Raw genomic sequence first — 23,999 nt, forward strand, 5'->3', positions numbered from 1 at the left:
TTTAATAAACTTTCTCACTGCATTTTGTTGCTTTTAATTACATCAATTCATAGCCAGCAAATTCCCATACCCGATGATATTCTTACTTTTTTGTTTAGGCCACATATAAATAGCAATTTACAATTAGCTTAACGAGTTGCAGTGTCAAATACTGCGACCTTTTACTCTCGACATTGTATGTAAGGATGACATGCCTTTAGAGAAAAACGAAGAATGTCACCGGCTATGGGAACTCTCTGGCTATCAGTTCATGTCATTAGAAGCAACAAAATGCAATGAGAAAGTTCATTAAAGCTGCGTAAGAAATTACTTATTTACATTCTAGACTTTGTAAGATCTAAGACCACCAGCTCAATTATGGTTAGATATTTGGAATCAGGAGAGAAAAATACATCTGTGTGCAAATTTTCATGAGATTCCAGCCATAAATAAAAAAGTTAGTTTTAAGACCATCGTCCCCCCTTAAAGTGGCAGTAAAGATTCACACCTACAGAAACAAGGGGCTATGCTCAACTGATACATTCCTTTCAGGAACACTACCAGGGTTTTTTCTGTGCAAAAAGGTGAATGCATTGGCAAAAAAAAAAATATCACATAATGTACCCAATTTTTGCTACGGTTCCCACCCTGTGTAATGCAGGTGCTGTTATGTTGTTTTTATTATGTATGTCCCTTCACACTGTTAGAAAATGAGAGAAGACAAAAGAAAAAAAAACTGCTATGCCCACTGATCAGATGGCCCATTATTAGAACATATATCAACACCACCCTTCTGCTTAATACCCTTAATGCTATAAAGCCATTTCCCCAAGACACAGCAGCCTCACTGTTTCAAAAGAGCATGAACAAACCTTGCTATGCATGATGGCTTCACAGAGGCCAACGAAGAGGCATGTGAACTGAACAACATTTCGTATTCTTGTATCTGAATGTCAACTCACCGCAGTGCTTTCCTACTCCAATGGCTGCTCCCACTGAAATTTGCAGCCATCTCTACAGCGCCTTTAGTACAGTGTCGTGGTAGAAGGCTGAACCAATCGTGGCTCTTGACGAATTCATTTGACCAGGCACAGTTAGTGGAATCCTCTAAAGGCAATTCCACTGTCCTTTTTTTACAGCAGTCTTTGGTAAAGAAGACATATTTGCAATTTTAGAACATTAACCTGTCGATCTGGCTCAGTTTAGCATAGCATCAAGCTGAAACTAACATACAAAATGTGAACACACAATCCGCACAGCACAACAAAAAGCTGCAGCTGACTTGCAGGAATTCATAACTTTGCGCACCCTGAATTAATAATGCGCACCCTGAATTAACTGAGATACTGTTTACTGCCACCAAGGTGCAACGACTGAGAAGAACACTTAGAGACTTTTTCCTAAATGAAAACTAAAGACCATGCTGTGCTGATAACTTCGTTTGCCTTCACTCCGGATCTTTACCTTCACTGTGATGATTGAAGATGTGCGCACACACATCACTGTTTTTCATAACACCACACTACTGATCCAGCTAACTGTTTTTATGTACCTGTATTTTTTGTGTTTTTTCATACCCTTTCATATCATGCAGTATTGATGTTTCTTTTGCTTTGTAATTATTGTGCTTATGTTATGTTGTTTCAGCCGCAGCCAAGGGGGGCGCGGCCCCGTCAGGTATGTCTATTGCCTTTTGTCGCGTCCCCCAAGGCATTTCTGTAACGGAATGTCTTGAATAAAGAAAGAAAGAAAGAAACCACATAAACATCTCAACTGGAATGTCACCAAATGCCGGACTAACTGTGGGAAACAGATGTTGAAATACTCATTGCCGACGGTTTAAATAATCTTTTTATTGAAACAAATAATGACATTTCGGCGATTTCCTCACAGAAATTGCGTACCTTGTTTGTATAACCTGTTTATTTTTTTTTTCTTTCCTCGCTTTGATGTTGACATGTACGCCTTCGCCACACGCTCATGCGCTACTGTGTACACTGGGAGGTCAGGACTCCTCAAGCTGTTTTTTCAGCTTTTTACCTGCCCTCCTCGCAACATTCCTTTTCTGTTGCGGAATAAAATTTCAATTTCAATTTCAACTGTTGAGACTTTGTGCCCGTCATTCTCCGCCTGCTGTCTATCCCTCACCTGCCCGCCGCATGGCCGTGCTGACCTCGGAGAAGGTGCTGAAGCGGTCGCGGAAGGCAGCAAAGTCGTGCACCTCTTCGCGCGACAGCCCCAGGATGGCAAACAGGCTGGTGGAGTAGTAGCGGCTCTTGACAGCGGGCACAACGGTGTCATCAACGTCCCCGCGCACAGTAGTCGGTGCACGCTCCTGCTGGCTCTCCTCGTGGCAGTAGTGGTCGAAGAGCAGCAGGAACACAAACGTGGCCACCACAAAGCAGATGAGGGCCTCCATGTCTGCTTCCTGCGTGTAGCTGCCACCAGGCAATGGAATAGCTGCATACTATCATCATCGATGGATGGATGGATAGGAGCGCCCCCTTTGAAACGGGGTGGTGGCAATTGCCACCATGCTCAGCTTTTCGTTCTTTACTATTTTTTTGTTTACTGTGTTGGCAATTCTCATTAAGATTCTCCATCACCTTTGCCTACGGTTTCCTACAATTCTAACCTTATGCCACATCTCTGCTTTTCAGCCACCAATCCTCCAATCGCTTTTTGCTAACTTCCACTGCAGATTTATTTACATGACCATTGTTGTCTTTAAACCCTAGGGCCTCGGGAAGAGTGACTGTGCCTGCATCGACATCCAGATGGATACCGTCACATTTGATTATGAGGTGTTCAACTGTTTCCACAGATCTACCACACACTGCACATGTGTCATCTTCTTCGTTAAATTTCTTTTTGTAGCTGCGCGTTCTAAGACACCCTGACCTAGCTTCAAAAAGTAGGGCACTGCCTCTTGAGTTACCGTAGAAAAATTCTTTCCTGATCTGCCTTTTCCAGTATCGATATAGTTCTACACTATGTTTCTTTTCCATTGAATGCATCCAATTTTTAACTTCCGCGTTTTTAACCATCATCGTCAGCCTGACAGCGCCCCCTGCAGGGCAAAGGTCTCCCTTTAATTAACGCTGCAGCTGTGGCCACCCTATCCCCGCTTCTTAACCTCATCCACCCACCTATCTTAAAGTTAGCTGAAAGTTAGGCAAGCTGCAGATGCCAGGCTAAGGAGCAAGGACAGGGTGTAGAAACCATTCGTGCCAAAATCGCAAGACACCAGCAAGGATAATACTGTACGTTAGGCTTAGTGTCTCAATAGCTCCACATGGAATATGAGGGATGCCGTAGTGGAGGGCTCCAGATTTATTCTGACCAATCGAAGTCTTGCATCATCAAGCACAGGCGTTTTTACGTTTCGTCTCCACCAAAATGGACTCAACATGGCAGGGACCTGTTCTTGGAACCCAGGCCACTAAGTATATGAATATTTTTTTCCCATTTCCTTTGTCTTGCTCTGTGTTCTACCTTCACACCTCCCCGAAACCTGGAAAGCACACATTCACCATGTCCCGTGCAGTGGGAGTAGAAAGCTTGAGCGTTTCTGCTCCTGCGTCCACGTCAGGCTCACATGTCTCACAAGTTGACAGGCCTTGATGAAAGCGGCAGTGAGGTTAACACAATGAAGGCAATTACTAAGAACTGCCAAAGAAAACAGTTGCACCCATATGTACCAGAAAAATTAACCGCCACAACGCAAACTCGAAAGACGCGGGTTCAATCCCGGCCGCGGCGGTTGAATTTCTTTGGAGGAGAAATCCTAGAGGCCCGTGTGCTGTGCGATGTCAGTGCACGTTAAAGAACCCCAGGTGGTCAAAATTTCCGGAGCCCTCCACTACGGCGTCTCTCATAGCCTTAGTCACTTTGGGACGTTAAACTCCATAAACCAAACCAAACCAAACATGAGGACTAAATAAAAATGTACAACGATGCAATGAGTCAATGAAAATTATTGTTGACTCCAACACCATTTACATATTCTTCACTGAAAAGCATCTTGTAATTAAACATGGAAACACACTAAAACAATACTAAACACTTGCAATTAACTAGCAAACAAAATAAAACCAAGGCAGTAGATTGAATGCTTTGAAAATGTGTGTGTGTGCATGCACACAGTTATTCCAACACCATTTACATATTCTTCACTGGAAAGCATCTTGTAATTAAACATGGAAACGCAGTAAAGCAATACCAAACACTTGCAATTAACTAGCACACAAAACAAGGCAGTATATTCAATGCTTTTAAAATGTGTGTGCGTGCATGCACAAAGTTATATACACGCCTGCCTCGGGTACAACAGCAATCCATACAGACAAAGCTTGGCACAACCTTTGGTACTAAGTCTTAAAATGATGAATGACAGCACATATGTCAAGGGTTATACCTGTGCAAAAACGGTACAAGATATACGGAGCACTCTATTGTGCAGTGATCAGTTCAAGCAGCTTCACAGATTGTTACTACCAACGTTTTAACAGCGTGCTCATAAAATATCAGAACTGTGGTTTGCCAACGATCATAAACTAAAGAGCACCCTTTTTCGCAGCTGCTCAAACTAAACGACGCGCGAAAGCCTTTACAACGATCTCGCCTCATCACGTTTGAAGCGGGCTAAAAAATTGCAGCTCCTCTCCACGCCAAGTGAGTAAATACTGACGAAGCCTTCGTTTCCAAATATAGCCGTCATTACTCGACTCGCAGGTGTTATGGCTGTGCGCCGCGGCCTCGACAGCTGAATGTCACCAATGACACACAGCTGCCTTCCGGCGCTGATGTTTTGAGCAACTATTAATGAACCTGAAATTTGCGGAAGCCTCTTATAGCGTGTATGCACGAACGGCGGCGACGCCGTAACGCTATGCACTCTGGGTAATCCGACGCTACGCACTCTGGGTAATGCGCCATTTTGAAGCAATAGCCAGCAGACGACGGAGTACGCACGAAGTAAGCTTAGCCGTTCGAGCGAAGATATATGTAGTGTGTCACCTGCTTGCGCCACTGCATCTTAAGAACTGACCTTTTTTTTTTTTCTCAGTGAAATGGCGCATGAAGTGCATTATGCAGGAACGCTGTGCGTGGACGATCGGGCGCGCTACGATCAAAAAGTCGCCCTTTGTGGTGTGGACCCGTTTCAACTACGTGAGAGCGATTGCGTTGCAGACGTGAACCTGTGGCCGCGAGTTGACGCAGCAGACATCAACGAGTTCCTTGTCTTGAGGACCAGCTTCATCACCCGCCAGCAACTGAAGGCACGGAAAGCATTAGAAGGCCACAATTTTGTGACTAGCGGTTGGGTGCGCGAGCCATGCGTGAAGGAAGTTTCTTCCGACTGCGTGATTGTCAAGACAAAGGTACGTTGAGATGTTTTGTTCTGTTAGCAGAGTGTAATACTGTATTTTCTGTCCAGGTCAACCATTCGCAGAGCCTCAACAAGCCACCTGTTGAAGCGTGGATTCTCTGCAAGAAAGACGGCGACGTCGTTGCCGCGCACTGCACTTGCATGGCCGGGAACGGCGAGGCGTGCTCCCATGTGGCGGCACTGCTCTTTTACGTCGAGTACGGCGTGCGCGTGCGGCAGGAGCGCTCATGCACGGACGGCGCTAACGCCTGGCTGCCAACACATATCAGGAAAGTGGAAGTGAGGCCGATTGCCGCTATGGATTTTGCGTCATCGGCGATGAAAAAACGACGCTTGGGTGCCGGCGCCAGTACGACTTGTGCGCCTAAAGCCTCTGCCCTGCCATCAGCGCCCACAGAAGACGAGTGGACGAGCTTTTTCACCGCCGTGGTCGCTTCAGGTCACCGGCCAGCTGTGGCAAGCACAGATCCAGCCTTCAGCGACATGTATGTGCCAGCAGTGAGACGCTGCAAAGGGGCCGATCTTCGACGACTGTACCGCCAATCGGCTCAGAAGCTAAGCCATCATGAGCTTCTGAAGGAATGCCATGAGCTACATGACAAGCTTGAAATAAGTGAGGAAGCAGTTTGCAGCATAGAATCAAGGACAAGGAGCCAGCATATGACCACTCAGTGGTTCTCGTACAGAGCAGGAAGGGTGACAGCTTCAACCCTGTATGATGTTTGTCATACTAAAGTTGATGCCCCATCATTGAGCCTGGTTAAGCGTATCTGCTATCCACACGATAACAAGGCTACGTCACCTGCCATAAGGTATGGTAGGCAAAATGAGCCCAATGCACTGAAAAAATATAAAGAACGAGCAGCTGAGCTTCACATAGGAGCACAGTTTCAGGAAGCTGGGTTTTTAATCTCACAGCAGCACATCTTTCTGGGTGCGACACCCGACATGCTGGTACAATGTGAGTGTTGTGGCAAAGGACTAGTGGAAGTTAAATGTCCATGGACAGTAAAAGACGGACGGTTAGCCGACCTGCTGTCTGACTGCAACAGCTGCGTAGTTGAATGCGACAATACACTTCAGCTGAAGACCAGGCACCGGTACTACCACCAAGTACAGTTGCAGCTGTTTGTCTGGGAAAGAGAATACTGTGACTTTGTTCTATGGAACCAGAATGAAATGAATGTTGAGAGAGTAAGGCTAGACAAGAAGTTCTTGGAACCTTTAATCCAAGTTGCCGAGATATTTTTCCGCCGAGTTCTCATGCCTGAGCTTGTTGGCCGCTGGTTCAGCAGAAAGAAAGAAAATCAGCCTCCAACTTCCAACAAAAATGTGGGAGCATCAGCCATGAATGTACTGCAAGAAGCTGGGCAGTGCATGTCAAAAACTACAAGCCATGCAAACAGCAGCCAGCCTCCAACTGCTAGCCAATCTGTTACAGTGTCACCTGTGACAAAAGCCACAAGTTGTACAGACAGCACCGTCATGAAGTATTGTATATGTGAAGGACCCGAGGAAGGAAAAATGATTGCGTGTGATGGTCCCAACTGTACCACAACGTGGTTTCACTTCAAATGTGTGGGCCTAACTAGAGCGCCAAAAAGTGTCAAGTGGTTTTGTAGTTCGTGCAAGACGGCATCCATGCAAGCTTAAGCAAGAACGCTAGTCATACGCACATAAAAACATTTGTGATTGAGCTGACAAGGGAAGGGAAAAGAGGGGTTCCGTATGACATACATGACGGCAGCCAACAGCCACTAAAACCAAGGAGCATAGAGGATGTTTTCTAGTTTTGATATACTTGGTTTATAATTCAGGGAATGGTCAGTCACATTCCGCCGGTGGGATTTGAACCTGAAAGGTTGGATTCCACCGTGGGCTCGGATCTCACTGGCGGGATGTGGTTTTTTTTATCCTGCTTTCTAATCAACTACCATTCCCCGAATTAAAAAACAAGTATATCTAAAATATTGCTACGACGAAGAGGAAGTGGAAGTCGAAGTGGCCTCCGGCGTGAAAGGGTCGCACGAGGAAGAAGAGGTTGTTGGTGCTTCCTGCTGGCGTTGGTGCTTCCTGATGCTCGCCGCTAGGAACTATTATCCTACCGCTTGTAAATAAATGTAAATAGTATTTCCCCGTAACATCTTGGTGGAGGTGCGGCAAGACGGAACTACGCAGCGGGCGCTACCTTCCACCCCCGACGTACCTTTCACGCCGCCGCTACCTTCCACGGCTTACAATGACGGAAGCCGCTCCTCCGGATTCGGCAGCATCAGTGTCCTCGGTGGTCCTCACTCACCCTCGGGATCCTGGACCCTTCTCTGGGGACGACGACGCTGACGTTGAGACCTGGCTTCGCAAGTATGAACGGTGCAGCGCTAACAACCGGTGGGACCAAACTTTCATGCTTGCGAACGTGGTTTTTTACCTTAAGGGCACGGCGCTGAAGTGGTACGACAGTAACGAAGAGACATTAACCAGTTGGGATGACTGTAAGCAGAAACTTATTGACCTTTTCGGCAAACCACTCGGCCGGCAGCTTGCCGCTAAAAGAGATCTTGCCAGTCGCGCCCAGTCATCCACGGAGTCCTACGTGTCCTATATTCAGGATGTGTTGGCTTTGTGCTACACGGTCGATAAGGAGATGAGCGAGGCTGACAAAGTCGGACATGTGCTGAAAGGCATTGCAGACGATGCCTTCAATCTGCTCGTTTATAAGAACTGCGACAAGATTGCAGACATCGTAAAAGAATGCCGCCGCTTCGAGGACGCCAAAAGCCGACGGATCACCCAGCATATCGCACGCCTGCCCAACACGGCTGCGTCTTCGTCCTGCCAAGATCTTTGCCCACGGAACCAGCCGACCTCACCAGAGAACGTGACCCGTATCGTATGCTGTGAGCTTGAAGCCATTGCTCCGGCCTCCTTAGCAACACCTGCAGCCAACCAGCCCCTGCCCCTTCCACTTATTCAAGCCGTCGTCCGCCAGGAACTTGCTAACTTGGGTTTGTCCTCTGTCGCCGCTCTTCATCCCTCCCAAGTGCCCGAAGTCCCTCCTCTATACCCTGTCCGGCCTGTTTACGCCGCTCCTCGGCCGCGCAACCCCTCCGAGTGGCATACGCCCGACGACAGGCCTATCTGTTTCAACTGCTCCCGTGTCGGCCACATCGCCCGTCATTGTCGTAGTCGATGGTACTCCTCCCAGCGGAACCGTTACTCGGCCCCACCTTATCGCCCCGACGCTGCAGACTCAAGCTCTTTCTCGCGACCCTTGGACACGTCAAGACACACCACCGACGTCCCGCCGCCCCGCTTCAGCCGCTCACCATCTCCACAGCGCCGCCAGTCCCGTTCGCCGCAACGACCGCGCGCTTCCTCTCCCGGCCCCTACGGACGATCACAGGCGGAAAACTAATTTCTGCAGCGTCCAGAGGTGATGCTGCAGATACGACCCGGCTCCAAAATCCTCGTTTAGTTCTTCGTGCCCCGCGCAATTTACTGACCATACAAGTCGATGGCGTTGCCATCTCTGCTCTGATTGACACGGGCGCCCACATTTCTGTGATGAGTTCCGACCTACGACGCCGCCTCCGCAAAGTACTGACGCCTGCTCCTACAGCTGTTGTTCGAGTTGCCGATGGCACAACGTCCCCAGTCCTCGGCCTGTGTGCTGCTCGTGTGACGATTTCTGACCGCCAAACCACTGTGCTCTTTACCGTTCTGAATCAGTGCCCTCATGACGTCATACTCGGCCTTGATTTCCTTAGTGAGCACGCAGCCCTTATTGACTGTGCTACAAGTGTTGTTGAGTTGGACCTACCGTACCTCTCAGAACCACCTGCCCCAGTTGTGCACCGTCTCTGTACTGCCGAGTTCACCCACTTACCACCTGAAGCCGCAACTTACGTATTGTTTAAATCTGTTCCACCTCTTCCTAACTGCCAGTATATCATCACCCCTGTCCTTGATTTGCCCGTCAAAAAGAATGTTGCCCTTGCCCATACGGTTGTCGCAGTCTCGGCTAACAGCGCGTGGTTACCTGTTCTCAACTTCAGTACGCACGTCCAGACGCTTCCTCAAGACATGTGCCTCGCCACGCTGTCCCCTACCGATGAATACGTGATCTCTGCAGTCACAAATTGTGTATTGTCCTCTCCGGACGATCATGTCACAGCTCTTTCGAGACCTGACCACTTTGCCAATATGATCGCTTCAGATCTCTTTGCCGACCAAGCCGAGGCGCTTACCCATCTTCTGGCATCTTTTCAGGACATATTTGACTTCAATGACCGCCCTTTAGCTCGTACGACTATTGTGAAGCATCGTATCAACACTGGTGACGCCACTCCTCTGCACCGCCGGCCTTATAGGGTGTCCAGCTCCGAACGCCAAGTGATACAACAGGAAGTCGAAAAGATGCTCGCTAAGGACATAATCGAACCGTCGTCGAGTCCTTGGGCCTCTCCAGTCGTCCTTGTTAAAAAGAAAGACGGCAGTTGGCGTTTCTGCGTCGACTACCGCCACCTGAACCGCATCACAAGAAGAGACGTCTACCCACTCCCTAGGATCGATGACGCTCTCGACTGTCTCCACGGATCTCAATACTTTTCTTCCATTGACCTTCGTTCCGGTTATTGGCAAATTGCCGTTGACGAGCAAGACCGCGAAAAGACAGCTTTCGTCACACCTGACGGTTTATACCAGTTCAAAGTGATGCCGTTCGGACTTTGTAATGCACCAGCTACTTTCGAACGGATGATGGACTCACTCCTTCGCGGATTTAAGTGGACTACGTGTCTGTGCTACCTTGACGATGTTGTTGTCTTCTCGCCCACATTTGCCTCGCACCTTGAACGTCTCAGGAGTATCCTGACTGTCTTTCGTACGGCTGGGCTCCAGCTCAACTCGTCCAAATGCCAATTCGGCCGCCGGCAACTCACCATTCTGGGACATCTCGTCGATGCCTCCGGTGTACGTCCTGATCCAGCTAAAATTGCAGCGGTGCAACAGTTCCCTCGCCCAAATTCTCAGAAAGACGTGCGCAGTTTTCTTGGGCTGTGCTCCTACTTTCGCCGTTTTATTCAAGATTTTGCCCTTATCGCTCGTCCCCTCACTGACCTCCTGAAGACGGACACAGACTTTACCTGGGGCTCTGATCAACAAAATGCGTTTTCCACGCTTGTCCGCCTGCTGACATCATCCCCGATTCTGGCACATTTTGATCCCGCGGCCCCTACTGAACTCCGCACGGACACCTGTGGCTACGGGATCGGAGCCGTGCTGGCTCAACGCTCCCGGGGCCCACACCATGTGGTTGCGTATGCTAGCCGCCTGCTTTCACCTGCCGAGCGAAATTACTCCATTATGGAACGTGAGTGCCTCGCTCTGGTTTGGGCTGTAGCTAAATTCCGGCCATACTTGTTCGGGCGTGTTTTTTCTGTTGTCACGGACCACCACGCCCTATGCTGGCTGTCCTCGCTGAAAGACCCTTCTGGGCGTCTTGGCCGCTGGGCGCTACGCCTTCAGGAATATTCGTACACTGTCGTGTACAAGTCTGGACGTCTCCATCAAGACGCTGACTGCCTGTCTCGGTACCCTGTCGAGCCACCTGCTCTCAGTGACACTGACGATATCCCTTCCCTGTTTGGCATTTCTGATCTACACAACATCGCCGAGGAGCAGCGCAAAGACCCATATTTGCAAACCATCATCGAGGGCCTCAGCTCTGGAAGCTTGAAGCGCTCCCTGCAGCTCTTCGTTACTAAAAATGACATTCTCTATCGCCGCAACTTCCGTCCTGACGGGCCCTCACTCCTCCTAGTCATTCCCCAGCAGCTGCGGTCTTCTATAATTGCAGAACTCCATGACCTGCCTGCAGCTGGCCACCTTGGTGTGGCACGAACTTACGACCGCATACGGCGCCGTTTCTTTTGGCCTGGATTATACCGTACAGTCCGGCATTACGTCACCAATTGCGACCTTTGTCAGCGCAGAAAGAAGCCTTCGGCACCACCTCCTGGTCTTCTGCATCCTATAGACGTGCCTGTGGAGCCGTTCCACCGTGTAGGGCTCGATCTCCTCGGACCATTCCCGACCTCGGATTCCGGAAATAGGTGGATCGCAGTAGCCACGGACTATGCCACTCGGTATGCGCTCACCCGTGCGCTGCCTACGAGCTGCGCGACCGATGTCGCTGACTTTCTTTTGCACAGTCTTATTCTACAAAATGGTGCCCCTCGTCAATTACTCACAGACCACGGACGCTATTTCCTGTCCAGAGTTGTCGACGACATCCTACGTTCGTGTTCTACCAAGCATAAGATTGCCACAGCATACCACCCACAGACAAACGGGCTAACCGAGCGTTTGAATCGAACATTAACAGACATGTTGTCTATGTACGTCTCCACCGACCACAAAGACTGGGATCTCGCCTTGCCCTATGTGACGTTCGCTTACAACACCTCCAGGCATGACACAACTGGTTACTCTCCGTTCTATCTCTTATACGGCAGACACGCCGTCCTGCCATTGGACACACTCGTGCCATCCGCTGACCGTCCCGTCACCGCCTTCGCCCGGGACGCCATTGCTCAAGCTGAAGACGCTCGCCAAATCGCCCGAACTCGGCTCCAAGCGTCCCAACAAGCGCAGAAGTCATTGTACGATAATCGCCATCGTCATGTCACCTACGAACCGGGGTCGCTCGTTCTTCTGTGGTCCCCTTCCCGTCGCGTCGGTCTCTCTGAAAAACTTTTGTCTCCCTACCATGGTCCTTATCGTGTTGTGCGTCAGGTCACCGATGTCACGTATGAAGTTGCTCCTCATACACCTGCCTCCTCTTCATGTACACCACCCACCGACATTGTTCACGTTATGCGCCTCAAGCCCTACCACGCCGCTCCTCTATCACCGGCCTAACGCCGGGACGGCGCTCATGCCACGACGAAGAGGAAGTGGAAGTCGAAGTGGCCTCAGGCGTGAAAGGGTCGCACGAGGAAGAAGAGGTTGTTGGTGCTTCCTGATGCTCGCCGCTAGGAACTATTATCCTACCGCTTGTAAATAAATGTAAATAGTATTTCCCCGTAACAATATAAAACATCCCCTTGTGCTCCTTAGTTTCGGTGGCTGTTGGCTTCCGTCATGAACATTTGTGATAAGCGTTCTGTGATAATTGTGAACTCAGTTGCTGGTTGCGAGATGTGGGCTGCATGGTTGATCTCACTTTATTGAAATTCAAAAATTCCTTACATACACATGCTTCACTCCTGCCTCGCACATGCTATGCTGGTAACAGTCAGCTCCACAAGGATCTCGGGCAAAACAAGCCGAGCTGTTTGGCCGCTGCCCCACACATTCCTTACGACCAGAGTGGCCACTAGCAATGCCCGAACCCAACCACATTTCTATGAAGGCGAAACGCAAAGGCACCCGTGTGCTGTGCAATGTCAGTGCATGTTAAAGATGCTCTGGTGGATGAAATCATTCCGCAGCCTTCCACTACTGCACCTCTTCCTTCCTTTCTTCTTTCACTCCCACCTTCTACCCTTCCCTTATGGCACGGTTTGGGTGTCTAACGAAATATGCGACAGATACTATGCCATTTCCTTTCCCCAATACACAATCATGTCCAGAGACACTGAAGCAGACTACGTTAGAGTGGACAATAGTACACATCTGTCTTGGAACAATCAACTGCATGCACTTTTTATGCAGCTATGTAGTGTCGTTTTGTGCTTTGCATCAATAGCTGCTTCATTTGGTGTGCCTGGACAGTACGGTCCAGTGTTAAAGGGAACATGCGATCGCGTGGCCTCTGCACTTCATGAAGCCGTGCTGCCCACATGCGGAGAGATTGGGCGACATCAGGTGCATGCACGGAAAGACCAGCCGCTGTGTTTACTGTGTATGCACCTTGTGCCGACAATTCCCACCAGTTCTGGGCGGCAGCGTTCCGCAAAGTGCGGAGGCCACACGATCTCATGTTCCCTTTAATACTGTACCAGATTGTACATAGTAATATTTGTCTGCTGTTTCCCGAGTTGTTTGTTCCTTCATTTTTCAGCCAATAAACCAATATAGTCGGTTACAATTCAAGAACAAAGCGTCTTTTCTCCATCAAAGGACCCCCTTCCAGCCAATGCTGTTGGCCGACTCTAATGACCCTGTTAGCGTGACAATGCAGGGAGAGGTCTATTCCAGACAATGGAGGGCGGCGACTATAACCTTTCATTTGCCACTCCATTGTCACGCCAGCATGCTCATGAGAATCAGCCAATTCCATTGACTGAAATGGGTTCCTTTGACAGGGAAAAGCAGCTTTGTTCCCGAGTTTATTTGTTTACTTATACAATATACCCCTAAAGGCCCTCGAGAGGGTATTACATAGGGGGGGGGCACAGGCAATTGAACAGAATAAAAGAAAACCACAAATATAAAAAACAAAACCACAAATAAGACACTTTGCATGACGTAAATAAGCAAAAGAATCAAAAGAATGGCAGCGCGGCAAAGAACGAAAATTGCTGCAGTATTAAAATTATACAAACAGAACACTAATACAATGCATCATTTTAGTAACATACCCTGCAAAAAAAGGAAGCCATGAACAAATAAAATAACAACGTACATGAAGAGTTAAGCAGTAGTTATTGAAGACATGAGATTCAAATATTTATCAGGATCAGTGGTGGTTGCGATATGTGAAGGCAGAGTGTTCCAGTCCGATATTGTGCGTTGTAAGAATGAATGCGCATAGTTAGATGTTCTGCACGTGAAACGCCTAACTTTAAAGGGATGATCGCGGTGGTCAAAAATCGAAGGAGGCAAAGAAAGAATGTCGTTATGAAGTGATGGTTGATGATATAGTTTATGAAAAAGTGATAGCCGTGCAACTTTGCGGCGGAGGCATAAATCCTTGAGACCTGCGCGTTTCTTCAAGGCTGTGATGCTGGTGTTACGTGAATAATCGGAGTAAACAAAATGAACGGCGCGGTTCTGCAATGATTCAATGTTATTTATTAGGTAAGATTGGTAAGGGTCCCAAATAGCCAAGACATATTCAATTTTAGGTCGAATTAGAGTGGTACTATAGGCATAAGCACGGAGGTGAGAAGGAGCATGCTTTAGGTTATGTTTTAAGAGACCCCTCCACTTAAGCTCCCATCGCTGAGCACGTCGGCCGCTGCAGACGGGCTCCTGGAGCAAGACCGCCAAACCCTCGTGATTTTAAAGGCCGTGGTCAACGCAATTCGGCCTCTCCTACAGGCTCTGCAATCCCCAACTGCTCGAAGCGTTTCACTAGTGCTGGACTCCCTGGGTTCAGCACTTCAAGGACTTTAATCCACAATGGCTGGCCACCTTCCCTCCTTTCGTGAGGAAGTCAGAGGCGCCACGATCTTCCAATGGAACGCAAGAGGTCTGAGGTCGCGAATGTCAAGTTTTCGTCCTTACGTATTCACTAACTACTTCCCGATATTGGTAATCTGCGAGCCCAAATTATCAGAAGCAATCAGGCTCTCCGGGTACGAATCTTTTTTCGCCCCTACATGCGGGGAGCGCAGCCAAGTCTTGGTATACCTCCGCACTGACATGACATGTTTGCTGCTCAGTTCCACCTCACAATGACAATCAATACGCGTGTTTCTTAATCAAGACAAAAACGCTAGAATTCACACTGATTGCAGCATATGTGTCACCCTCCTCTCAATTAGACTGCGAAAGGCTGAAGGCCATCATGGAAGAAACCCGTGCTCCTTGGATCATTACTGGTGATTTTAACGCCCACCATTTGCTATGGGGAAGCACCAGAATTAACGCCAAAGGAAGGCATCTGGCGTTATTTGCTTCCGACAATGATCTGCATGTTATGAATGACGGCAGTCCGACATACCTGCGCGGCTGTCACTACAGCAGCTGCCTGGACCTGACATTAGTTTCAAGGTCGTTGCACCGGAGTGTTCGCTGGTTTTGTGATGTGGAGACCCATGGAAGTGACCACATTCCTACCTACCTCAAAATAAACGGCCTTGGTACGTCCTCCCCAGCCCAACTCGCGCGAATTGACTGGGGCAGTATTTCGAAAACATATGGAGGAGACGAGCAAAGAAGCCCTCACTGGCAGGCTGGAGCACACTATAGCTAATGCTATGAACGTTGCGAGAAGTCACATCACGTCCTCACGAATACGCAGTGATTTTGATATTGAACTAGAACGCCTGCGTGCTCTTCGGCGGCGAACAGAAAAGCGATACAGACGAACCAAGTGCTTAAATGATCTACGGGAGGCGAGACATACGCAGAAAAAAATCAAACGAAGAATGGATCAGCTGGCGAACCAGCGCTGGAGGTCCTTTTGTCAGCACTTGGATCCCCGCAAGCCCACGTCCCTCATATGGCGTACTGTGCGGGGCCTCCGTACGCTTCCGCAGCAAAGACAACCCGTCTATGCGTTGGCTGTCTATCAAGATCGACAGCAGTCTGAGGTAGCAACGGACTACTGCAGGAAAATTGCCGGTGTACCAACTGCTTCGAGTTCCCGGCGTGTTCCTCCTGCCTCACGGGTCTCAGCCATGGATGTCCTTTTTTCTCGCGAGGAACTCGACGCTGCTCTTGCAGGATGTCAGCGTTCGTCTTCACCAGGGCCAGATGGAATCACATATGCTGCGCTGTCCTACCTTGGCCACGACGCGCGAGAAGAGCTCCTCAAACGTTACAATGACTCTTGGCTCGACGGTGCTGTTCCTCAAGAATGGAAATCGAGCCGATTGATACCCCTACTAAAACCAGGGAAATCTCCACTCGAGATCTCATCGTATAGGCCAATAGCTTTGGCCAGTTGCATAGGAAAGGTCATGGAGAAAATGATTTTGTCGCGCCTTGAGTGGTACCTCGAACATTACAAAATATACCCCGACGCTATGGCCGGCTTCAGGCGGGGTCACTCTTCTATTGACAACGTCGTTGACCTCGTATCCACGGTTCAACAACAGAAGCGCTTGAAACGTTTGTCAGTGGCACTCTTTCTGGATGTAAAAGGTGCCTACGACAACGTGACCCATGAGGCCATCCTTGATGCGCTGGAAACTGTGGGCATCGGTGGTCGGATGTTTGCGTGGATAGAGAGCTATCTGTCCAAAAGATCATTTTTTATCCAATGTGAAGATGGCCCGACGCCTGCGCATTACACCTACCGTGGCGTGCTCCAGGGCGGTGTCCTTAGCCCTACATTGTTTAATCTGACTCTCATCACCCTCCCTGAGAACCTCCCCAACACCGTCCAGGTGTGTATGTACGCCGATGACATCTGCATTTGGGCCTCCTCTGTGACGCGTCCCCAGGTGCGTGCAAGGCTTCAGCGGGCAGCATCGATCACTTCTTCCTATCTCCAGAAGCAAGGTCTCAGCGTTTCACCGGAAAAGTGCGCGCTAGTGGCATTTACACGTAAATGTATGACTCCATATCCGGTACGCATCGACGGTCAAGTCATTTCTTACAGCAAAATTCATAGTTTCCTAGGGATCCTGATCGACCGCAATTTATCATGGAGCCCGCATTGCACTCTACTGAAAAAAAAGCTAACATCTATCGCTCATTTACTCCGATTTCTAGGTGGAAAATCATGGGGCTCGTCGGTCCAGTCAATGCTGGATTTGTACAGAGCTCTTTGTCGGATGTTTGCGGCACAGTACACCTGTACTCTCAAACATGTGCAAAACTAACATGCGTGCCCTCCAGTCAGTACAGGGTCAGGCCCTTCGCACATGCCTAGGTCTCCCTCGGAGCGCATCAACACTGGGTAGCATTGCACTCGCCAAAGACCACCCGATCTCTACTTATATTGTCCTAGACTGCTTGCGAATGCACATACGTCATATCTCAAGGATTCCACAGCATCACCTTGCGCCTCGGCCACTGCAGAGACCACATTCTGCGTTTGCAAAGGTGATAACGACGCAACAGTCGTCGATCCCACAACAGTTCACCCCGGCAGCACTACCTCCCTCTCCTCTGTGGTGTATGCGGCTCCCAAGTGTGCGCCTTGCTATTCCGGGGATAGCGAAGAAGTCAAATTTATCGATGCCAGCCATTAAGCAACTGACACTATCCATGCTCCACTTCGAATATTCGGACCGTACTCACGTCTATACGGATGGATCAGTAACCTCTACTAGTTCCGCTTGCGCTGTGGTCGTTCCTGCGCGACAGACTCAAATTCACCAACAAATTTTGCATCGGACTACCTCTACTGAAGCAGAGTTGGCCGCACTTCTTGCGGCGGTACAGTATATCTCACAGCAATCACCTCAAAAATGGGCTGTTTTCTGTGATTCAAAAGCTGCCCTACAATGTCTTCAATCTGCCTTGAGACATAGCGACCATGAGCAACTTACAGCGGAGATACGATATCTACACCACCAGGCAATCGAACAAGATCGTGAAATCATCTTCCAGTGGGTACCAGGCCATAGCGGCATTGTTGGTAACGCCTTAGCTGACGATGCTGCTCGATCGGCTCACGAGACAACCAACACTGTCTGCATACCACTGACAAGAGCTGACGCAGCAAGGCACCTTCAACTGCTCGCCCGAAACCTGACTGTAACATCGTGGTCTGCCCCTGGAGGTTGGACACCCCGCTCGCATCACTTCAACCTCTTGCTCCAACATCATATACCATTCGGCCTCCCCCGCGGTGATACTACGCTGTTGTGCCGCCTGTGGTTGGGAGTGGCGTTCACAAACGCCTATTCCCATCTCATCGCAATGGCTGACTCTCCTGCGTGTGACCAGTGCGGTTGTGACGAAACGATCAGCCACCTCCTCTGTGACTGCCCTCGTTTTGAGCGAGAGCACGGTTTCCTAAGTGCTTCTCTGCTCCGCTTGGACTCGCGTCCTTTAACAGAGTCTCACGCTCTGGGGCCTTGGACACAACCTTCCAGACAACGGAAAGCGGTGAAAGCGCTTCTGACTTTCTTAAGGGACTCGGGATTGCATTCCCGCCTATAATCTCTAAGTTTTCAGTGCGCGCCCTCTGTCTCGGTGACATAGTGGTCGCTGGACACTTAGACAACTCATTTCCTTGCCGCTCTTTTTCCTTTTTTTCCCCTTTGTTCCCCTCCCCAAGTGTAGGGTAGCCAACTGGGCATCGCCTGGTTAACCTCCCTGCCTTTCCGTCCTTTTCTCTCTCTCTCTCTCTTAAGAGACCTAATGACCAATTAGCAGATGCAAGCATAAGGTTAATATTGTCACGTAGTGGTGACTGGAGTCCGGCGGTTCACGTCTGGTTCACATCGAAGCTGGTTCACATCGAAGAGGTGGACTTCGGCTCCCGCGTTGGGGCTGAGGACTGCGTAGTGCAGCGGCATAGGTTAATGCTGGAGCTTCAGCAGGAGGCAAAGATGACAGGGTGCCCAGCGCATGCAGCACTTCTTCGCGCACGATTTCCTCAAGGGTCGCTACTTGAGGCTGGTTGGGAGATGGTAGCAGGCGACGCAGCTCTTCCCGTACAATTTCACGGATAACATCCCGCAGGTGGCCTCCGAATGCTGTGCCATCCGAGAGGGCAGACGAGGTCACTTTGGGCTGTAGAGGAAAATGACGGGCTCGTGCTTCCAAGGTTTTCTCAATGGCAGCTGCTTCAGTGGTGAATTCCGCGACAGTCGTCGGTGGATTGCGGGTGAGACCGCCGAAAAGTGCCTCTTTAGCACCACGCATCAGAAGCTCCACCTTCTTCTCCTCTCCCATGTCAGGATCGACTCGTCGAAAAAGGCGCTTCATATCTTCTACATATGCGGTCACTGACTCGTTCGGGTGTTGGATGCGTGACTGTAGGAGCAGTTGAGCTCTTTCTTTCCTGATGATGCTCGTGAAGGCCTTCAGGAACTCCCGTTTGAATAATTCCCACGTCGCTAGAGAAGCTTCGTTGTTTTCGAACCAGGTTCTCGCTGGTCCTTCCAAGGCGAAGAAGACATGGCTCATTTTAGTCTGGTCGTCCCAACTGTTGAACACGGCGACACGCTCAAACTGTTCCAACCATTCCTCGGGATCCTCGCCCGGTGAAGCGTTGAACGTGGGCGGCAGTCGGGGCTCGTGTGAAATAATGGGGGCTGGTGTCATAGCCATGGCTGAAGTCGAAACAGAAAATGGCGGTTGTCGAACAGAAAATGACCGCCGCTGTCGGCCGCACTCTTTTTAAAGCTGATAGCGAACCTTCGAGATAAAGCTTTAGAAGTTACTAGAACATTCTGGCGCAAGCTAGATCGGCTCCGTCCGGATGCGATCAATCGAGATAATTCTAGGCGCGTCTTGCGTCACAAACGAAGCGATAAAGCGGCGTGCCGGCAGCCTTGAAGCATGATCAAATAAACACAGCAAACAAACGCTACAAAGATTCGCGGCAATATGGTATCCGATTACAGCCTAAACATTCATGGTGGCCTCCCCTTGACTTCAACAGTTAACTTCTCCTTAGTCAAATGGCACAACAGAATTGCAGAGGTTTGTGAGTGCACAACAAACACGTGCTACCTTGTCAATCTGAGACTTGCCGTGCTCATCACAATTTAGGAACTCAACAGGCAAACTGCCTTTCAGGATGGTGTACTTATTCCTGACCATGCCTATAACCCGCTCAACATGTATCCTTACGTTGGCGATTTCCCTTGTCCGCTCAACATCACCACTGCAAAGTTGCCTTTTCCCTTTCGTAAAAGCAGGTGCAACAAGTGTTGCATGGCACATGCCTACACTTTCTGCAATTAAAAATCCCCTGTCAGCCAGCACAAGGTCACCGTACTCTAGAAGGTTCAGGACACCACATTCTTCTGTTATTGATTTATCACTGGCACGGCCTCCATATGCATCGGAAAGAAAAGTGACTGCCCCCTGCGGACTAATCCCCAACAAAAATTTTACGGTGTTGTGGTGCTTATAATGAGACCACGTCTCAGCACGAGGAAGGTAGGAGCTCGGCCTATCAATGTTAATCTCAAAGCAGTCCAAAATCACTCGGACCTTTAGGCCAAAGCTGTCGACAAAGGCCACCGGCATTGTCTTCATGACCTGCTCTTTGTCTGGCCAGCGTACCAATGGACCAATGCGGTTGAAAAACACTATCAACCATCTTTCAAAGATGCGTGACGCTGTTGGCTGTGAAACGTTAAAACGGTAGGCAAGGTCCTGCAGTTGACAGCCCAGCCTCAGTCTCATCAAAAAAAGAATCATTTCTTGAAATTGTGTGAGGGAATGTTTAGCTGAATGTGAAATGTGACCTTTTAACAGGCGGAAAACTGAAATTAACAAGAAAAATGTCGGAAGCCCTGTATAAAAAGCTACTTTCGCATCATTGTCCTGCAGGCTTTCTTCGGTGAACCTTGCTGATTTAACAGCGTCTTGGCATGCACCCAGCTGCAACTGGAGTCGTGCCACGGTCTCCTCAAGTTCGCTGATGTCCTCATTGGACATGTCCGTCTGGCAGGCAGCATCTATTTACAGAAGAGAACAACAAAACAAATGAGGGACGTGATGGGAGGCTTTTTTTTCTAAAATGCCATGCAGTAAACACAAACAAGTAAAAAATAAATAAAACATTAATATCTGCTAAACACACATGTCACCACATCACAGGAAACAAGTCGATTTTTTTTTTTTTTTGCACTTATCAGAGCTAGTTTAGCCTCAAGAGTTTACGTACCGACGTTTTCGTTCAGTTCCTGATCTGGTGAACAAGGTGCAGGCTCTTCAATGGGAAGAGCACAACTGATTGCTGCAGAGGAAGCAGGACTGGTTGCTGCAGAGAGAGCAGGGCTGGTTTCTGCAGAGGGAGCAGGACTTGTGTTTGCGCAGAGAGAAGCACAGACCGCTGCAGAGGGGGCAGGACTGGTCGCTGCTGTTGGTACAATGGGAGCGGCACTGGTGACTGCTGCAAAGAAACATAGCACAGGGTAGTGATTTACCGACTTCGTAAAACAATCAAAACAAATAGTAGAAGGTGTAGTGGCGTGGCACTTACCAATGCTCAAAAGCTGACTTCGCGAACGTGCCTTTCGACGACTGTACCGTTCTCTGGTGCTAGTTTTGGCATCATACCCCAAATGCTTCGATGGGGCCCAGTCAGGATTGCAGTCGTCAAAGAGAGTTGATGGATAGCCTGAAACGTACAGATTATAGAACATACGTTTCTTCGCATGCACCGTTCGTTAAATTGTGGCTTAGTGAAATCGGCCATTCCGCGTAGACCAACGCTCTGCTGAAAGCAAGGCTTGCATCCTTGATGCGAAAACATTTACACTGCGCGCAACGTAAAGGTAACCCAGGTGCGTAAACTGCATACCTGATAAAAAGTGTCGGGAACACACTCTGTACTTGTCCGGACATTCGGCGACACCCCTCCTGTTGAGGCGAGCAATCCACTCACGCCGCCGCCGTTCCGACAGCTGCTTCGTCTTGCCGCACTCATGAACGCGCACCTTCGGAATCTTAAAGAATCGAAAGTCGATTAGGTTGTTGCCTTCCTGCTTTGCCTTTTCCTTCTCAGCTTTAGTATAGGTGCGGCTTTTGCAGCCTACAACGGCGCAATAAACCATGGCTGGCAGGTAAGCACACCGGCCAGTCGCACGCGCTGCTTTTCTTGTCTGCTTGTTATTGCTTCAAAATGGCGAATTACCCAGAGTGCATTGCGACTTCCGCCTGCCTGTCGCTGTCGATGCCGGTTATGCATACTGCCTATACGAAACTTCGCAAAACGAAACCACACGATCAATCACCTGGTGACCATCAAGGCCTGGTTTTTTTCCATACATTTCGCTACACACTTACCAGTGACGATAACGGTAACGTATTACCTCTGCGCTGCAACGGTGAACAGATAGATGCCCGCAGCAGGCGCGGCAAATCGGGAACGGAATAGCGGAGTCAACGAGGACTGCAGGGACAGCTTGTATAGCTGACAGGTAAACGGTGTCTATCCTGATACACGTGCGATCAGTCGCACAGCTGCATGGCGTTCGAAGCGTTCCGCTAGTCGCGTGGCTGGGCCCATCACTGGCGATCCGACGGGGCAGTCAACTAATCCCGGTGCGCACCGCTCACTGCACAAAGCAGCTCGGCAGCCAAGGTCGGACGTAAACAGAGACACGGCCGTGGCGCCATCGAGTAAACAGTGCCACGGCATGGATCCCGCTGTAGGTGCTGTCACTGGCGGGGCACGATTCAGTGTGCAGCCATCTCGTAGGCGTCGATAAAGTCGTTACGCTGGACGGAAACCTCTAAGAACCACAATGAAAAATACGCGCTACGGGACGCAGCAAACACAGCACACACAAAACTCGACGTTTGAAAGTGAAAAGTGCGGCGATTCCGGCGCGTCAATCGCGGCTATTCGTGGCTCGATGCAACCACGGCAACCACGGGGCGTGGCCGTGGCTGACTCGACTCGCTTCACTCATCTCGTGAACAGAAAACGGACGAATATTTTCCGACTGCGAGCATTAAACCACATGCACTTTTTCCGTGAATAGTCAATGATTATGCAAACCCTAGTGAAGTAATTTAATGTTCCTGCCTGAAGATAAGATGACACATTGGTCAGCAACTATCATCATCATCGCTTTAAGGCGGAAAGCTTGAAGACGTGTCACTTGATTGAACGCGACCTCTTAGCACCAAGCTCTTTCCGACGAATAAAATGTTTTGCAATCGATTGGCTAGCGTCGATTTCAGCGGCCTGTTCTACACCGTTAGTGGAGTACAGCGTTGTGTGATCAGTGCGCTCAGAACACGAGCCTTCGGGACAGCTTCGCGAGAGCTGCTTGAAAGCGCTGGTTGGTTTCACATTCCGAATAAAAAGATTGCGCTCATAAAGGATGGCGCTGCATGCTTTGAGTGCGTAGAGTTCCTGTATATGCTTTGGTAGCATATACAGTAACTCTATGAGTGCGTGTACGGTTATTCAGTTTCTGAAATTTTAAAAAGGCCGCTGGCCCTCCGGGGCAGTGGAATATGTGACACAGGCGGAGTGATTGCCGTCGTTTTCCACCACCGGTCATGGGGGAAGGAAAGAACTGCCACCGATAAAATCCTCATATCCTAGCAAAATCCGCCGTCCATAGCTCCCTGCTGGTACCCAGCTCCGGATGGGAAGTTCCCAGCAGTGAGTTAGGGGTGCGGAGGGGAACGGTGAAGGGGTTAATTTACTGTAACAGACCTACCTCGGCACCTTGAAAGAAAACACGTCGCTGGGCTAGATGGCGTATGTTGTTATATAAAATGCGAACTGCGTAAACTTAAGATACACCTAGACCACGCGGTATACTGGTCGGGCGCTGTGCCCCAAGTTTATTTTCGCTCAGAAAAGCCAAGAGGAAAGAGACATTGCAATGCATACATCACAAATGATAGCGAAAAATAAAATCACATTGAATTGACAGAACAAGTACTCACACTAACTTGAATACGACATTTACTATTCCACCCCAATTGAACTCTTCATCAGCAGATAAAGACACTTATCTTTTGCGGATGCAACCTTTGCTTATTCTTTTTACAAATAATGCTTCAGCAGTGCGTTTGCCAGAGGCGTGCAGTCAAGAAGTGGTGCTCAGAGCAGTCAAAAGGACTCAGATCTGCT

At 49.3% G+C, this 23,999-nt stretch overlaps 3 protein-coding genes across 6 annotated transcripts in view; 1 reads left to right on the forward strand and 2 right to left on the reverse strand.

The window, feature by feature from the left end:
• Window positions 1-22,768, reverse strand: part of LOC149361856 (uncharacterized) — a 46,340-nt gene extending 23,572 nt beyond the window's left edge. The window contains exons 1-2 of one of the 3 annotated variants that reach the window (XM_089572848.1): window positions 22,216-22,768; window positions 2,128-2,407 (exon numbers count right to left, since the gene is read on the reverse strand). In XM_089572848.1, the coding sequence (XP_089428974.1) occupies window positions 2,128-2,398 (271 nt within the window). In that variant the 5' untranslated portion in view covers window positions 2,399-2,407; window positions 22,216-22,768. Of the gene's footprint in view, window positions 1-2,127; window positions 2,418-4,396; window positions 4,831-22,189 lie in introns of those variants that run through there. The other 2 variants (XM_089572850.1, XM_089572851.1) reach the window with 2 other exon arrangements.
• Window positions 4,936-12,489, forward strand: LOC149361857 (uncharacterized). Its single transcript, XM_089572845.1, has 2 exons — window positions 4,936-5,363; window positions 5,420-12,489. The coding sequence occupies exons 1-2, from the start codon at window positions 5,052-5,054 to the stop codon at window positions 7,022-7,024; spliced, it is 1,917 nt and encodes a 638-aa protein (XP_089428971.1). The 5' UTR covers window positions 4,936-5,051; the 3' UTR covers window positions 7,025-12,489.
• Window positions 13,453-22,096, reverse strand: LOC149361858 (uncharacterized). 2 transcript variants are annotated; one of them, XM_089572847.1, is made up of 4 exons: window positions 21,705-22,096; window positions 21,384-21,521; window positions 21,066-21,290; window positions 13,453-20,856 (listed from the first exon to the last, which is right to left on the reverse strand). In XM_089572847.1, exons 1-4 carry the CDS (start codon window positions 21,955-21,957, stop codon window positions 19,841-19,843), a joined length of 1,632 nt encoding a protein of 543 aa, XP_089428973.1. In that variant the 5' UTR covers window positions 21,958-22,096; the 3' UTR covers window positions 13,453-19,840. The 2 variants fall into 2 exon arrangements, with proteins under 2 accessions (XP_089428973.1, XP_089428972.1); XM_089572846.1 differs by having other exon boundaries at window positions 21,066-21,293.
• Window positions 22,769-23,999: the final 1,231 nt, after the last annotated feature.

The sequence above is a fragment of the Amblyomma mixtum genome, chromosome 2, assembly GCF_055824585.1.
Source record: "Amblyomma mixtum isolate Tamu chromosome 2, ASM5582458v1, whole genome shotgun sequence".
NCBI lineage: Eukaryota > Metazoa > Arthropoda > Arachnida > Ixodida > Ixodidae > Amblyomma > Amblyomma mixtum.

Coding starts and splice junctions, on each gene's coding strand:
- LOC149361857 (XM_089572845.1), top strand. CDS start 5,052: ATGGCGCATGAAGTGCATTATGCAGGAACGCTGTGCGTGGACGATCGG. Junction 5,364..5,419: donor GCGTGATTGTCAAGACAAAG/GTACGTTGAGAT, acceptor TTTTCTGTCCAG/GTCAACCATTCGCAGAGCCT.
- LOC149361858 (XM_089572846.1), bottom strand. CDS start 21,957: ATGGTTTATTGCGCCGTTGTAGGCTGCAAAAGCCGCACCTATACTAAA. Junction 21,522..21,704: donor TTCCCGACACTTTTTATCAG/GTATGCAGTTTA, acceptor TGTACGTTTCAG/GCTATCCATCAACTCTCTTT. Junction 21,294..21,383: donor AAGTCAGCTTTTGAGCATTG/GTAAGTGCCACG, acceptor GTTTCTTTGCAG/CAGTCACCAGTGCCGCTCCC.